This window comes from Phymastichus coffea, unplaced genomic scaffold (genome assembly GCF_024137745.1).
Source record: "Phymastichus coffea isolate CEN01 unplaced genomic scaffold, Cenicafe_Pcof_1.1 PCOF00056, whole genome shotgun sequence".
NCBI classification, from domain to species: Eukaryota; Metazoa; Arthropoda; class Insecta; order Hymenoptera; family Eulophidae; genus Phymastichus; species Phymastichus coffea.
The window spans coordinates 1,081,165-1,097,884 of NW_026706867.1; the positions used below are offsets into that span (position 1 = coordinate 1,081,165).

Below are 16,720 nucleotides of genomic sequence, written 5' to 3' on the forward strand. Positions count from 1 at the left end.
GGATAAATTTTATCTATCCAACTTAATGAATTTTCAAGATCACGTTGGATAAGTAAAATCATAAAGTTTTATAAGATCATACACTTTTCTTAACAATTGTAAGTAATTAAATATAATATAATATAAGTTGGAAATTGTACCTTAATTAGTATGTATTTAAAGCCTATCAATACAAAAGTGATTTCTGCAAATGAGCATTGAGCAGTATAAGATGAAAATCATGTTGTCAAGATAAGTTTTGCGTATACTATTTTGTTCACTTTTAATATAAATTTTTTTAAAAACTTACAAACAAAATAACCAGAGTTCATAGTGTGTAATATGTATATGCAAAGCACCATAAAAAATGAAAAGCCTTTCTGCAGCGGTATAGTATAAAATTTTCCTTGTATTTTCGAAAAATAAAATATATATATATACACACATCGAATACGTTACCGGGAAAAATCCGTAATAAATGACGTTATAAACATGTCGTTTACACAATTACATGAAAAAAGCAAGACAAAGTACAATTAAAAATAACATGTCAATAATATGGTAGGTCGATCGACCGTGAGAATACCCCAATACACAGCCTACGCAAATTGCACGTGAAACCTCATCTAAATGTAAAAGCTCTTATGCTAGTGCTTTTGCAATTAACTCAGTTGATCCGCGCACGTATCGTTTATCAAAGCTTTTTTTTTCTTGGCTCGTGTTATAATCAAATCGGCTAATAATTCGCTATATTCTATCGGCGATCGAGGGATCGACAAAGAAAGCAGGCAGTAACGCGCGTCGACGTGCTGCTGGCGTTCTTCATCATTGCCAAAGGTAAAATCGAAGCGGGAGCAGACATATCGCACAAAAACCGTCTCCCCGAGCCTGTATATCGATCGCTGCGCGAGCAAGCGGCTTATTAAAATCGAGCTCCCCCTTATTCGCGCGCATAGCATTCGACGACGACGAGAGAAAGAGAGTCTGTGTGTTTGCGAATCCGAACGCAAATGCATGTGGGATTTGCTCTCCGTTCTCTCCGCGCTTTTTTTTCGCGCAGCTCGAGAACCCGCGCAAGTATTGTACGCGTGAACGTCGGTTATGCGATATCTTGACAAGCTTGTAGTATGGATTTTGGATTATAAGCTTCGAATTGACGTATGCAAATACACTCAGACTCTGGGGGAAGGGGGGTGTCTTATGTAATCCTTGATGATTCGCTATTGACGATGTAATCTGTACAGAAACTTTAAATTGTTAGCATAAGATTTCATTATTTTAAACGTATTGTACGGCGAACGAAATTATTATTTTATTTAAGCGAAAGAAATAAACTTACAATACTTCACATTGGCTAAATCAATGGCATGTATACGTACAAATCATATGCGACAACGCGCAATGTGTCTCTTGCAAAGATTAAAAAATATCCCATATTATTTTATATAAATGTATAATTTAAAAAAAAATGTAATTTTAACCGTCTTTTTAATAATTGCACTTACCGCTTTATTGAATGTACACATAATTATCTAAGTTAGGTAACAAAATGGTTCAAGTTTTGTTAGTGAAATTAGAACGTGAATGCGCAAACTTACTTGCACTTGAAATAGTTTTTTTTGAATTGCACGAATACAATGTAAAATATCGGGATGAAAAAGACCATTTAAAACAATCCAAAGATTTATGCAAAGCTTCATCGGTAACTCAAGTTTTTGATAACAGTTATCAAATTCATTTGAATTTCTATTAATATGATTACCGAATTTGTTTGGAAAGATTTATTAATTCTGTCTTGAAAATAATATGAATTTACTATATATATATATATATATATATATAGTCATGAAACTAATGATATCATTTGCAGTCGATAAAAGCACTTCCTTGTTGACCTAGGTAATTTTCAGGATTTTATATATATATATATATCACTACAGCGTTTCGTCGTCGTTCATTAACTATTTAAATTTAAAATTATTATGAAGGTTACTCGACATTAGCGTTATAACCTGTAATCTATTGAAGCACTTAACTTGTTTGCTAATGCCGATAGTATTCATTTTCTTCGTTTTAGGAAAGTGCTCTAAACAAGTGTTTAACAGTTCGTTCGTGAACTGCTTTTATGTTCGCAAAATTCTACCAATGTTCTTGAGTGCCTATTATGCATTATATTTATATTATAAAAAAGGTACGCAAGACAAAATTAACCTTGTAAATGGATCTAAAATACAAAATTCCTTGAAATTTTTACTGTATTCTCTGTATAAGCTTTGAGGCGAATTAGTGGATCTGCGACTTGGAAATTATTTATCTTTTTTTTTATTCTAGCGTATTTTCTTTATGTAGTATTTTATTCCTTGGCTAAACATTTTATAAACATTCCGTTAGTGCCAGTAAATCGAAAAAATAATTAGTTTTAAATATAAAATCTATAGAGCGTTATATATGTTTGAAAATTTCCGCGAGAGATTACGTGTTGGCGCAATTACAATTACATATGTATACATGTATCATGTATGTACGTATACACATATATCTCCATAATGCATGCGCAGTACACATTATGCACGATTCGCGGAAAAGCCTGTCAATAATGCCGTGAGCTGGCGCTCGATGTCTCGTTCTAAAGAACATGTCTCTAAAAGAATATTCTGTCTCTACTTCTCTCTCGCTCTCCCACAGTCGCGTTCAATCTCACGTGCATCATCACACGCAGTTGGCCACTCACCTTTTGTCTGTCGGTATTGAGAGAATCATAATCTCGTACGTATATATATATATATATATATATATATATATATATATATATGTACGTGTGCGTGCGTGCTGAAGAGAAGGAAAAATATATAAAAGCGTATATCTGTAGTTGTGGCTCCTGCTGCTCGCGCATCGCAAGAATAAACGAGAAGCTGATTTCTCTCTCTTTCTCTCTCTCTCTCTTAGTTGTCTCCTGCGGGATAAGCTGAGAGTAGTAATCGTGCTAGTGTTGTTTTGTGGCAGTGCCTTGTTTGATGCCGCTGCTGCTGTTGACCCACTTGCCGCGACGCTGGATGGAGTCTCATACATCTCCCGGTGCTAAGGAGAGTTGTCGTCTACCACCGGTCAACCTCAAAGCACTCGTCAACTATTAAATAGCACCGTCGACAGTCATACTCATCACATCACGACGATGCCGAGGTTAAGGGAGCGCAAGCTTGCGAATAATGTACGTACATACCGTGTGGGAATTGATGCGATGGCCCATTGTTTCTTTCCCCTCTCGCGTACTTGGAATTGCTCAGTCAATTTACTGTTATGATGATTCGAACATTTTGATGATATAGTCTTCAAGTTTCGCTGGTGCGCTCATTCGTCTCTCGTTTTTTCCTCTTTCTTTCTCTCTCTTCTTTCTCTCTTCTTGATCGAGGACATATAGATAAGACCGCAAAGTGTTGTGTATCTGTTTCTGGTTTTTTATTTGCCTCGGCTAAAACGTAGAGTTAAGGCTGCGCTACGTCTAATGTAAAAATTAAGCTGGAACCTTCTCTAATTATTCTCTCTTAAGAAAGCCAGCACTTGTTGATCATATATACGGATCGTTACGGGCACGCAACAGAAACACCGTGACTTCAAAGAGAGATGATGAACTTGACAAATTCATTAAAGTAGACACATGACTTATTATATTTGTTCAGGCCAGCAATTCGTCAATTTCTCACGGGTAAACAGAAGCTCAAATTCGAATGATTAAATGAGAATCTAAAATTAGGTGCATTTGAATGTAAACAGGAAATTCGTTAGGGTTTTCTTTTTAAACATTTTATATCTTTTGGTGTTACAACTCTGTCATTAGCTGTTTTTCAGAATAATTGCTAGACCAATGAATAATTTAGTTTATTTTATCAAAATCACATAAGGTGTGGTGTCTACTGAATTGTTCAAATATAGATGTGATTAATGACAATTTTAGATGGCAATCACAAAGTGAACAAGATGTAGAAACCTTTGGTACAGGTAGCCTTGCAGAATAGAAAAAATTCAAATGTCAATGTTATTTGATTAGCAAATTAATTGTAGTCAATGTATAAGTCATGTGCATGTATCTGCATTTTAAGTAAAGAAAGAAACTTGATTAAATGTAAATCACAAGTGATAAAAACACATGGTTTTGACTTCATTTTTTATTCTTGTCATTGGTTCTCTTTAATTAGTGCATCAATTGTTTCAATAGCTTCTTTGCTATATTGATCTTTTTTAACATTTTATTTTCCAGATGTTGCACTAAAAATTCTAGCCATCTGAAAGATGACTCGTGTTACTAGAAAGTGGGAGCTATTCCCTGGCAGAAATCGTTTCTGCTGTGATGGGAGAGTCATGATGGCTCCACAAACTGGTGTCTTTTATGTCACAGTTTGTTTAATAGCTGGAACTAGTGGACTGTTTTTCGCATTTGAGTAAGAAAAATTTATTTTGTTTTTTTGGAAACTTTTATTTTGTATTAAACAAGTTTTGTGTCTTTTATTAATAAAGTACTTATAATAAGATCTATTCTATTTTTCAGCTGTCCATTTTTATCAGAGAACATTACACCAGCCATACCAGTCATTGGTGGCTTATTGTTTATCTTTGTAATGTCAGCTCTCTTTCGGACTGGCTTTAGTGATCCTGGTGTGATTCCTCGTGCAACACCTGACGAAGCAGCATACATTGAGAAACAAATAGGTATGAGTAATTTTTGCCTTATTGTAATCTATAGCCACAAAAATTTAATAGTCAATATCTTTTCAGAAGTGCCAAATAATGGTAATTCACCAACCTACAGACCACCTCCAAGAACAAAAGAAGTATTGGTCAAAGGACAGCCAGTGAAATTAAAATACTGCTTTACGTGTAAAATATTTAGACCTCCTAGAGCATCACATTGTAGTTTGTGTGATAATTGTGTTGGTAAGTCTAGTTTGTAAAATTGTTGTTTTTGGGTAGCTTAATTTTGCGAGAAATAGTGGCTGGCACATTTTTCTTCATTTTTAGAGAGATTTGACCACCATTGTCCATGGGTAGGAAACTGCGTAGGACGTAGAAATTATCGATACTTTTATGCGTTTATAGTATCATTAGCATTTTTATGCGTTTTTATATTTGCGTGCGCAATAACGCACCTAATAATGTGTAAGTATCTGAATAACAAATATCTAAAAAAATATCTTATCAGCAGACGTGGATCTTCGACGTGACATTAATTATTACCTTTTTTTCCTGCTCTGCAGTAACGAGAGATAATAAGCCTTTCCTTGAAGCTGTAAGATTGTCTCCAGCTAGCGTAGTAGTTGGAGTGGTTTGTTTCTTTTCCGTTTGGAGTATTTTAGGATTGGCTGGATTTCACACATACCTCACAACTAGTAATCAAACTACTAACGAAGATGTATGTCTTTACCTCTCTTTACTATCGTTCAAATCATTCTTGAATGGTAAATCTAATTTACCTTTTCAGATTAAAGGTTCCTTTACAAGTAAGAGAGGACAAGAAAGCTTTAACCCCTATAATCATGGAAACATTTGCGGAAATTGTTTCTATGTTCTCTGTGGTCCAGTACCTCCTAGCCTTATTGGTAATTAATTTTCAATTTGCAACCTAATGATTTTATAATTATTCATCAAAGATTTTATTACATGTTTACAGATCGAAGGGGCATCGTAACGCCTGAATATCGTGCTGAACACGAAAAAGTTACTGAAGATAGTGTTATAACTAATAATAAAACTTATGGAAATGTGAAAATTGTACAGCCACAGGTATATCATTTTTATTACTTAACACAAAAAACTACATATGACTTACTATGATATTTGATAACATTTTTTTATTGCAAACCATTAATTATTTTATATGAAAGGTCATAGAAAAACCTACATATAAAATTGTAAAAACACAACCAAAATACACAAATTGAAAACACACTGAACACACTACAAGTGTCATAAACTAGGTAAATCGACCGTTTTTTATTTGCATTTTTAGCATATAAATTTGTAGTAGATATATATTTTTCGCAATGAAAATTTATCAATAAATATGGTTAAGTCAGACTTTTTGAGAAAAAAAACATTAACTTTTCAACTAGCTTTTGTCATAACTAGATCGATCAAAAAAGTTCGCATAATAATTGAATAGATCAAGCCGAAAGTTGAACAAAATGCATGTTGAAATTCTTCAAAACGCTTTAAATATCTTAGGCGTGGTCGTATGTAATAAAAATTGATCAATATCTATTCATGAAAACAATTGATTCATAAATCGACTTACACAATATCTGAACTCATCGCATATCACGTGATACGAAATATAGAAGCATGCAATGCAATCAATGCTTAATTGCCACAAAATGAATCAATTGTCATATCAATTCTAAATACCAATTCACTGGCTAATTAAAATAAATCTTGCGTAGTCGAATGGTGTAGCGGTATCGGTACCCGAGATGTCAGACTACGAGGGTTCCACTAGCCAATTGGTTCAAAGACAGCAACATCATCAACAACAACTACCGATGCTTCTGCAACAGCAACAACATCAGCAGCAGCAACAGTACTCACCACATTTGGACAGTGTGAACGGTGAGTCATCGAGTAGTCATCATTTATCGCGTTACCTCGACGAGTTGCCGAGTTACTCGTGTCAGTATCCAACCACTGCCGAGACTTATGCTTACGAATATCAAGAGCAGCAGCAGCAACAACAAGCGCAAAAACCGTCATACCGTTGCGACGAAAGTCTTCAACGTTATCCACAACGGTGCCGCGATGAATATTATGCGCGATGCTCCGAAGGCGATTTACTTGCCGAACGTTACGATTACGAAATGCGGCGGCAGAATCCCGTTGATTTGCAAAAGTTCCCACAATGTTATTCCGAAGATCCGTTGCGTGTAAACGTCGTACCGAGATATTCGGACTATAAGTACCCATCATTGGCTAATCGAATTCTCAGTCCTCGTGGACTTCCGATGCTTGGTCACACTGCGGTTGGACTTGTCGTTAATAAATTCGGCTCGGGACCGATGGATCATCGTCATATGCGCGCTGGTCCGGAACATCATCATTTTGCAAATTATCAGTACGCTGAGCAAAACGCTTTTTGTCCTTGCGAAACTACTGCGAGTGTGCCCAGAGACGAGGAGGATTATATTGACGGTCGATATATAATGGAACACTCGATGAGTGATAGCGATGACATGTAGAGTGACGGGGATATTCTAAATTTATTTTCAAGAAGGAAAACGGAATTAACATTAATAAATTGAAAGGCACACGAGAAAATATATTGTTACGTCTTCATTAATAATTTATTTGGTGCAGTGTATATTTTTCTAATTGCGTGAATTTTTTCTTATGAAAAAATATTTTTGCAAGTTAAATTAAAGCTGATGAGCATTTGTGTTCTCACTTGTTAAAATAGCAAAGTTGACTGTAAGTCGTTGTTGTTTCTATCAATAACTATCGAATGCTTTGATTGCATTCGTTTAATTAATTCCGATTGATTTTACTTTCACAATAGCATTCGTTTTTCACTGCATTAATAAATTATGCACGACATAACGGGTACCGGCATAGCAATTATTACAAAATAAAAAATGGTTACTAAAAGAGAAATCCAGTTAAAGTAAGATGTAGCTTTTTAAAAAAAGAAATAGAAACAATTTTTGAAAAGCGGAGAAATATATATAACTGACATTGTTATAACGTTGCATGAAAAAGACTTAACCATTTAACAAATTATATTGCATTATATAAATCCATCTCTTTTTTTTCACACGCAAAATTAACAAGTCTCTAAGATAACGTATACAATAAACGTAAATATTAATATCGCCTTTCTAACGTTCTCGCTATTAAAACCGTAATTTAATTGTAACGGCCGCGCGTGTATGTCGAGAATGATTTCTTTTTTCTTCCACGCGCGTACAACGAATGAAAGCGTGTAATCGCTTTCAGACGTTTCTCGTATACATTACAAAAGTGCGTGCATTGTTTTCTTTTTACATAGATACATTTATTTACATAAATATAGGGATAAGTATGTTTCCGCAGATATGCACCTAACTTTTTTCGAATTATTGAAGTTGCCAATGTGAACTGCTAATATAAGAAAAGAAATTAATATTTTGGCGGTGCAGCTTTCGTCGGGTATGTACAATGGTATCTTTGAAAAAGGGAAACTTTTGAAAAAATTGTTGAGATTTGCAGTCGATTTTTCAATGGCAATATGATGCTTCACTATGCTAAACACTTTTGAACAAGGCGTTATATTTTGATGTGCAAATCTGCGTTGAAAGTAAACTTTCTCAAAAGGAACTTCTCATAGGTGTATACTAAAAATAATAACAAATCCACGTAGTGATGCCAGTTCAACCAAGTTGAATTTTTCGTAGCAATTTGCTTGTTGATTCTCAAAAATACGTCTATAAACTAATCGATCTCTAAATAAGTGTAGACATCAACGACCTGAAATGTCGTAAAACGTACTCTTAAAAATGAATCCCTGTAGTCGTAGAGCATATAAGTAGATAACAAATTTGAAAAAAAATCGTTATGACTCAATGACTCTTGTTTCTCTGTTGCTTATATAATAACGTCCCGTAAACGAGGGCTCGTGTGCATACAGTTCGGTAAGTTGACTTTTGACTTATGACAACAAGCATCCCCTCCCCTTGTCACTTTTTTGCGTTACTAGTGTTTTTTGTTTTTCTGCCATGTACTGTGGATAATGGTGACAATTAACAATTTTGTCTTTCCTATCGTCGTTGTTGCTAACTAATTTGACGATATTATTTTTTGGTCATTGTAGTGTTTTCTTTCTTTTTTGCTGTTACAGAAAAGAAGACTACCCATACATGTTGTTTTTTTTATGTTGTTTCGTGATTAACTCAATCTATTGTGTCTGATTAACTTTTGTGAATGGATGACGAAAGCACTACTGTTTCAGAAGTATCATCTTGATTACACGTTTAGTTTGACTGGTTTTACTTTTTTTACGTTTATACAGATTGGATTTTAAAAATTTGTTTGGGATTATGCATAGAAAATAGACATGATCTGTAATTTAAAACATGTATAGGTATACTACATTACCATCTAACTAATTACACGGATATACTTTATGTTTTATTTGTGATTATTTAGAAAATTATCTCCTGAATGCCATGCATTGCGATATATTATAGTAAATCTGTTAGTATAAAAATTGTAATCATATTTTCGTAAAATTCTCAATTATATAATAACAATATTTCAAATAATATCACAGAATATATAAATGAGAATTTTACAGAAAATAAGTAGATTAATTTTAAGTTATGAATACACAGTTGAATTAACAATTCAATGATGCACATATTGCTAATACAGATATTAGCATGCAAATAAATTGTAAACACATACATTTTCACTTGGTTTAATGGTTAAATCATAACATCTAAGAAAAGATTTCTTTTCAACTGTGCAATCGAAGTCACGGAGATACTAAATGAGCTATCATTGATGTTAGCTGAAGCTGAGTGATGATTATGTCACTTAAAGCTGAGAGTGCAGTAGATATTTAAAACTTCGCGGAAGAATTTTATGACTCACTTTTATGTAATACGACTTTGCAGCTTTTGACATTTCGCAATTTGTTTTTGATTCAGCGACAGCGAATTAGCATTGAAAATACGATGTTAATTCAAATTGAATCATTCAAAATGAATACATAACGCCTAAAGCCATTTATTGTCTCCTCGCGGATAGAAAAACGTCAATTGCAAGAGCTTTGATTTGGTAACTCGAGGAATGAAAACAATTTCATATCCTTAAGTCAATCGTTGCAAGAACAAATTTCTTAAATCGTTTTAGAAAATAACATTTTCTTCTCAGATTGATATACGCGGTGTCGTGTTAATGTTATTTTGAGAATATATGCAATTATGTAAAGTTACACATGTGTATCTTTAGATAATTTCTATCATTCCGACGTTTTTCTATGCTTACTTTTCACAAGTATTTTCCAACTAAAAATAATATCTCACTGTACTTCTGTCAAGAGCATACTAACGTAGTTGATTAAATATTTACAGGTAGCACAACAAGTAGCGTGAGCCACTTAGTACCAAACGAGGTGCCACTGGCATCGTTAAGTCTATCGCCAATCGATATTGACGAGATCGCACCATTACCTCCAACCACGACGTCAACGTCATCGCGTGGTGCTTCAGTGCTTACCCTTGACGCGGCTGGATTGCCTGCACCACCATTGTCTGCCTCAAGGTTACGATTATTACAAGACACCACGATGATTGAGTCGGCCTTGGATTTAGATAGTCTCGAGGAAACTAGCGTCGGTCGTGGCAGTCAGGCAGGATTGATTAAAATGGGTGCTATCTGATAAAAGAAATGAAGATGAAAAATAAAAACAACTAAGTTACATTATTGGTGCGCGTGCCTTGGCGGTATAGAAGTTTTGTTGAACACGTGTCGTTTTTACTTTTTTCTTTTCTATTGATGACGATTTATGTGACTTGTCTAATTCTACATTGTTTCCTGTATATCTTGGATTACATTTCGTCTTGGAAAACACGATGTATTTTACAATTCTATCAAATATGAAGTAGATATTTCTTTTCTTTTATACTATTTTGGTATGAATTCGTATAATGATTATGAGTTTTCTTTTTGTATAAATATTTTTTTTAAAGCTAAGGAGTAACGAAATAGAAAATATATTAATTTCTACCTACAGAATCAATGTCGCATCTAATTTAAGTGTACCTACACTGACATAAGAATTGTTCAAAGGTGAAATGAATGAATGACAATCGTGTTCAATGAAATTTTTATTAACTGGGAATAAAAGACTTGACTGTTAATCGTCGATGCGAAAAAAATGTAAAATTACAGATGACATCAAAGTGCAACATAAAAAAGTCTTTAATGAAAGATTCGAATATTGCACGTGTTCATATTGTAACAATAACGAATAACAGTTATCTGGAAAAAGACAATTTATCGGCGTGTATCTAGACCAATTGTGAAAAACAAAAGACGTTATATTGTTTAAGTATGTGGAGTATGTTTAAATTTGCTAATTGCGTCAATTCTACTTTTTACACTTTATAATGAAATTCTACATGGTTTTTGACTATTTACACGTAAAGTTTTAGTATACTATTTGTCGTCACTAAACATTTTTATATGACAATTTACTTCGTTTTTCAATTATTATTCAATTATTTATTTGTGTGATTGTTATATGATTCATGTAATATTTGTTTTTCATGATTTCATCTAGAAGAAAAGTCCGTCCTTGCATAAGCATTTTAGATTCCAGTTATAATATTTTTTTGCTTGTATTTTCGTACACACAGTCTGTGTAAATAGTCAAAATTTAATTTGAAAAATAAAATGATTTCTTAAAATCAAAGCAAGAATTTATACATTGCAGCACATATTCAGAACAAAATATTCATCCGAGCGTAAATAATTATGTTTCGCGTATTTATTATATTTAGGTAACAAGTATTAAGAAATAGAATTATACGACAAGTTAATGCGTTTAAGAAGTATAAATACATGGTTTAGCCTTGCGGCTACCAAATAATGCGCAAAACATTAATAGATTTCTATTTCAGATCCGATACATAGATAGTGAATATTTTTTTTCATACTTGAATTCATTCATTCGAATTTATTCGTATTTGATTCAAATTAAGATGCTCTAGCAAATAGAAATTCGCATTGCAGAGACTACAAACATTTTCAGCACCTGTTTAAATGCACTTATTGTGAACAGAAAAAGTAAAGTAAAAATATAAATTATTGTTATAAATTGTCTATTTTAGATAAATTTTTGGTGCAGCAGTACAGAAGAAATTTTATTCAAATCTAAATTTGAATCGGATCTCATTTTGTATTTTTTATTATTCGTTATAAAACGTTATTATTGTCTATTTTTATCATTTGTTGAGCGAGCTTTCATGTAAAAAATAATAAAAATAGCAAACTATTATATGCGCTCTGGTCACTGCTAAAAACCTTTTAGAATAAAGAAATTATTATTGTATGATTCCCAAATGTTGTTCTAGAAAAAATTAATTCGTTTACGAGATGATACACTGCCCAACAAATAAGTTTAGTATCTCGAATTTATGTTACTTTATCCCAAACTAAATACAGTTATTACTATTGATTTTAATACTGTAACATTTTAGAATTATCTATACTTTTTATATCCAAAATTATTATTATAAAAAATGTTGAAGCTCTGCAAAGGTGGATTGTTCTGTATATACAATTAACGTTCATGTATAGATTTTTATGTAAATACCTTATAAATATTATTATATAAGTATATTAAAAAAAATTACAATTTACTTTTTGTGTTTCTATGAACCACACAACTTTTATTATAAATATATTTCCATTACATATATACAATTGTTGATCACTTTGCACTTAAATTTTTTAAAATTGAATATAAATACTAAAATTTTAAAGAAAATTATACCGTTCAATAGTATTTAAAAAGTATAAAATATTCAAAATATATCTTAGTGACTGACGGTGGTATATAGTTTTTTCTTACGATTTTTTCCTATTAAAATGTTAATTGATTTTAAAAAACTTATTTCACATTAAATTAAAATTAAAATGTAGTATTTGTGTATCTCTCTTATATATAAATTAAATGTAACTGTGACAGTTCAAGTTTTTTACAGTTCACCAAAAATTCATATATTTTTACACTTTTATTAAACTTCTATCATCAATTGAATTATGAGCCTTTAACAGAGTATAACTCATTCACCAATATTCCAAATAAGGCAATGATTATTGCCATTACAATAACTGCTATATATGCTGTAACATGATTGTTGCTTACTGTTTCCTTGCCAAGATCTACAGGAACTGTTTTAACTTCATTTTGACTGTAAAATTCTGCTGGATCTGTTAAATAGAGGAACATTTTTTAATTCAATAACGTTATTGAAAAAAAACTGCTGATATTCTAATGTCACAAATATTTCTTACCAACTTGTCGTTCAACATCTTTTTGAATTTGATTTTCAGAAACTTCAAGATCCAATAATTCTTTAAGCAAAATCAAAGATTCTTGTGGCCCTTCACCAGGGAAAAGATAATCAGATAAAGTAACTTTACTTTGTGGTAATTCTACTAATACTCGTCTCGGTGGTTCATGTAGAGTGATATTTTCTAAAAAAAAGTACAGTAAGATAAAATTGTGCTAAATATCAACCAATAGAAAATGCAATATAAATCGATAATACCTTCAGGAGAACCATTTTCTTCCTCTATCACACTGTCCCAATGTAATTCTAATCTACTAGCTAACGAACGAAGAATATCTTGTTTCATAGCATTGGTGGCTTCATTTATACTTGCTTTTTGATGTAATACTATTCTGCTAACCAACTGACCCATCAAGCGCATTGATGCACTACAAGATACTATTCTCACTGTTCCTTTTTTTTCTTTGTGAGTCTAAAATTCATATAGGACTTATCATATTTCATCAGTAAATAAAACTATAGGAAATATATTAAAATTCCATACACAAGGCAAATACACTCCAACTTGCAAAATTTTTTCTTCTTCTTCTTCACTTCTAACTTTCTTAGTTCGTTTCTTTTTGCCAATGGCTTCTATTAAATCTTCTGATGATCTCGATTCACCTTCAATTATTATGAGGGAAGAGCTGATCATATCAGATATGTTTTTCACAATATCCTAGTATAGAAATGAGTTTTAATTAAAATAAATGGGACAATATCAAAATGTACAAAATTGAATAAATACCTGGAGTTGTCTTTTTAATGTATGAGATGCTCCATCTAAAATTGGAAAGATATGATCCAGATCAACTAAAGCTTCAAGCTGATGCCACTTCGTAGCCTTTTTTTGAAACTTCCAATCAGCTGGTTTTAAAATTCCTCCTGTATTTGCATCAGTGGACTTACAAACATATCTATTAAATGTTAATGATGCTGATAAGTTCATAATGAGACAAAAGATAGACAGAAAATAAGGAACTCTCAAGACTTACTGATCTGTGCTACTATTATAACTCAATATGAGATTTTCCTGATTACTATTACCATATAAGTAAACATTTGATGCTAAATTCCTTTGTATAGCAGTCAAAACTGATCTTATCTTTGATATACAATTACTGTCATTAAAGCAATCACCAGGACCTACAATAAATATTCCTAATACCCACATACCACCTGGTAACATTCTAGTCACCTGATATCAAATAAATAAAAATATCGAGAATGCATTAAGTATGATAATATAAAATAAGAAATTCCACATACATGTTTAGCATGATCAGCCACTAAATTCAGATCAAGATCCTTAATTGATTTCATATAATTATTTGCAGTACTTTCTGAACCATTCATTGGAGACACTAATAGAGATTCTTCTATGACATCTATGTTAGCAGCAGGCAGTGTTCTCGCTAAGTGTACCACAAAATCTTTTTGTGCAGTACTCTAAAATATTAAATAATTTTAGTTTTAGTCATGTCTAAAATTTCAACAGAGCTTTGATGAGTCTAAAAGACTTGAATAAATAATTAACTTTAATAATACTTTTTATAAAATTAAATAAAAAAATTAATAATAATAATGATGATGACAATTTATTTCACATTTACTTTAATAAATTTTACATGTGAAAAAATGTTGCACACATATAGCAATGAATACTTAATTGCTATAAAACAATAAATATTATAGTTGTTTACTTAATTTTTAAGGTACATACACTGTATCATAAAAAAAAAACAAAAAATAAAACAATAAAATTATAAATTTTCTATTCAATCCTGCTAGATTTTAAATTTGCTAAAACCCATAAATAACGACCACAAGCAACTGACATGACAGCTGCTAATAAAAAATCATATCCAACCTGACCGAGAACAAGACCCACGCTGTAACCATCCGGACTTCCAAGGGAATTGAGGTAGTCGAAGTGTCGCTCCTCGGCGAAAACGATCCGTCCCATCTTTGTCTCAAGGCGATTAGTTAACCGGGAAATGAATTTGGAGACACCACCACACCACGTCTGCGCTCAATTTGCCGCTCGTCACGTCGCTTCGGAATGAGACGCTTTTGCGGGTCAGCGAATCTCTGCCTTATCGATTTGTTCGTTATTATTTACATGAATTCATTATAGAGGTGCAGCTACATTTTTTACGTTCGTAGGAAAGAGCATGTAATAATGAATGAGCTTAATGAGTGTTACGCTTTTTTTTTATTTTTTTTGTTTTTATAAAAATATACGTGTACAAGCATTAGAATTACATTATGCTGGTGCAATGACACTATAATTACAATTAAAAATTTATTCTTAAAGTTCAGCTTACAATAAACTAAGCTTACTCCCAATAGTTAAGCTACATATTATCTTCCTGATATACTAAACTTCACATTATCACAGCTATTTCAGTTTGGTTCTTACATCAGTAATAGAATAAAATTTTTAATACAGCTTAAAAGTTATAATAAATAATATATAGATATACTATTAAAAATTATTGTTTAGACTGTTTTAATTTATTTATCAAGGCTATGAAAGATTGTCTCTTATTAGATACTAGACTTTTGACATTATTACAATTACATCCCTCAATTTCAGATGTTTTTGAAACATGTTCTGCAATAACATCAGCAAAACAGAGAACAAATAAACCACAATCGTAGCCATTTTCCTGTTGAGGGCAATCCATATCTCTAAACTGGCCATTACCCTTCTCAACCAAAAGATAACTCATGATGTCTTTTGAAAAATCCTTTGCAACTATTGCGTTCATGCCACTTGAAGAATCATAGTAGAAACAAGCTTTCTCACGCTTGGAAAAAACCATCAAACTCCAGTGCGAACCTCCAGCCGTGCTTCTACTGTTGCAATCATTGACAGGAAAGAAAATGAAGTCCTTTCCTTTTGCCTCTATTGGATCCAGGAAAATCGGATATTCATTTGGACTTGTCAACTTTAGCAGTTGAGTTAGTTCTGGACTTATGAAGAGTAATTTTGAAGTTGATGATTGATATTTTTGTCCAAGATATTCAAAGTAAAATCCAATAACCGCGTCGTTTAACCAACACGGACCATCCAATAAATTCAAATCTCCTTGTCGTAAAACACAATCATGATAGCTTAAAACTATATCATTGGATTTTGACATTGTTGATTCTGAAAATAATTAGATTGATTATTAATTTAGTATTCAAAAGTTACATTATAAATTCATACAAAACATTTTCACGAAACTTACGAGTTATTAGAGAATCAAAAAAAGTTAATAAATCTATCAAATAATAAGTTACTAGCGAGATAATCTCGGAAAAAAAATGTACAATTGTACATAAAGCAACACTAAACGCTCCTCACCAAAACTGTAAACATCACAACTAACCTAGTATATTCGTGAAAGTAAAGGCGCCGGTTCATTGATTAAATACCTATATTGCTCGCGCATCATCGCCAGGTGCAACTGTTCAAGGCTACCTAATTTAAATGAGTTTTACTGAAAATTTTATTGAAATATGTTTTACAGTAGTTGACATTGATTAAAGTAATAATAAAATTAAAAAAATAATATTTTTATTTTTTTTCTCAGAGAATATAACTCCGTTTTAAAAATATTCTTATTTTGTACGTATAAATTATAGAGGTTTCTACTTAAAAATAGGAAAAT

General features: G+C 32.2%; 3 protein-coding genes across 10 annotated transcripts; 1 reads left to right on the forward strand and 2 right to left on the reverse strand.

Annotated features, from left to right (window-relative positions):
• Positions 1–2,599: 2,599 nt before the first annotated feature.
• LOC131666101 (palmitoyltransferase app) lies at positions 2,600–12,307 on the forward strand. Of its 8 annotated transcripts, none has more exons than XR_009302073.1 (11): positions 2,600–2,723; positions 2,983–3,187; positions 4,235–4,415; positions 4,523–4,683; positions 4,750–4,908; positions 4,993–5,130; positions 5,229–5,383; positions 5,453–5,570; positions 5,642–5,754; positions 6,411–8,627; positions 10,071–10,211. XR_009302073.1 is itself a non-coding variant. In XM_058938483.1 (11 exons), exons 3-11 carry the CDS (start codon positions 4,267–4,269, stop codon positions 10,376–10,378), a joined length of 1,467 nt encoding a protein of 488 aa, XP_058794466.1. In that variant the 5' UTR covers positions 2,643–2,745; positions 2,926–3,187; positions 4,235–4,266; the 3' UTR covers positions 10,379–12,307. The 8 variants fall into 8 exon arrangements, 1 of the variants encoding a protein (XP_058794466.1); XR_009302070.1 differs by having other exon boundaries at positions 2,634–2,719; positions 2,926–3,187; XR_009302068.1 differs by having other exon boundaries at positions 2,643–2,745; positions 2,926–3,187.
• A 77-nt stretch (positions 12,308–12,384) lies between these two features.
• Positions 12,385–15,099, reverse strand: LOC131666102 (protein odr-4 homolog). The gene is made up of 8 exons (XM_058938484.1): positions 14,929–15,099; positions 14,328–14,507; positions 14,054–14,256; positions 13,807–13,975; positions 13,564–13,737; positions 13,278–13,491; positions 13,021–13,203; positions 12,385–12,936 (listed from the first exon to the last, which is right to left on the reverse strand). Exons 1-8 carry the CDS (start codon positions 15,022–15,024, stop codon positions 12,764–12,766), a joined length of 1,392 nt encoding a protein of 463 aa, XP_058794467.1. The 5' UTR covers positions 15,025–15,099; the 3' UTR covers positions 12,385–12,763.
• A 191-nt stretch (positions 15,100–15,290) lies between these two features.
• LOC131666113 (sentrin-specific protease 8) lies at positions 15,291–16,434 on the reverse strand. Its single transcript, XM_058938506.1, has 2 exons — positions 16,298–16,434; positions 15,291–16,215 (listed from the first exon to the last, which is right to left on the reverse strand). Exon 2 carries the CDS (start codon positions 16,205–16,207, stop codon positions 15,554–15,556), a length of 654 nt encoding a protein of 217 aa, XP_058794489.1. The 5' UTR covers positions 16,208–16,215; positions 16,298–16,434; the 3' UTR covers positions 15,291–15,553.
• Positions 16,435–16,720: the final 286 nt, after the last annotated feature.

Bases quoted from the DNA above. Each gene is read 5' to 3' on its own strand.
- LOC131666113 (XM_058938506.1), bottom strand. From the start codon at position 16,207: ATGTCAAAATCCAATGATATAGTTTTAAGCTATCATGATTGTGTTTTA.
- LOC131666102 (XM_058938484.1), bottom strand. From the start codon at position 15,024: ATGGGACGGATCGTTTTCGCCGAGGAGCGACACTTCGACTACCTCAAT. The intron at 14,508-14,928 runs GTTGGATATGAT...TTAATATTTTAG, and splicing joins TGGGTCTTGTTCTCGGTCAG to AGTACTGCACAAAAAGATTT. The intron at 13,492-13,563 runs GTATGGAATTTT...TATGAATTTTAG, and splicing joins TTGGAGTGTATTTGCCTTGT to ACTCACAAAGAAAAAAAAGG.
- LOC131666101 (XM_058938483.1), top strand. From the start codon at position 4,267: ATGACTCGTGTTACTAGAAAGTGGGAGCTATTCCCTGGCAGAAATCGT. The intron at 5,384-5,452 runs GTATGTCTTTAC...TTACCTTTTCAG, and splicing joins ATCAAACTACTAACGAAGAT to ATTAAAGGTTCCTTTACAAG. The intron at 5,755-6,410 runs GTATATCATTTT...AATCTTGCGTAG, and splicing joins TGAAAATTGTACAGCCACAG to TCGAATGGTGTAGCGGTATC.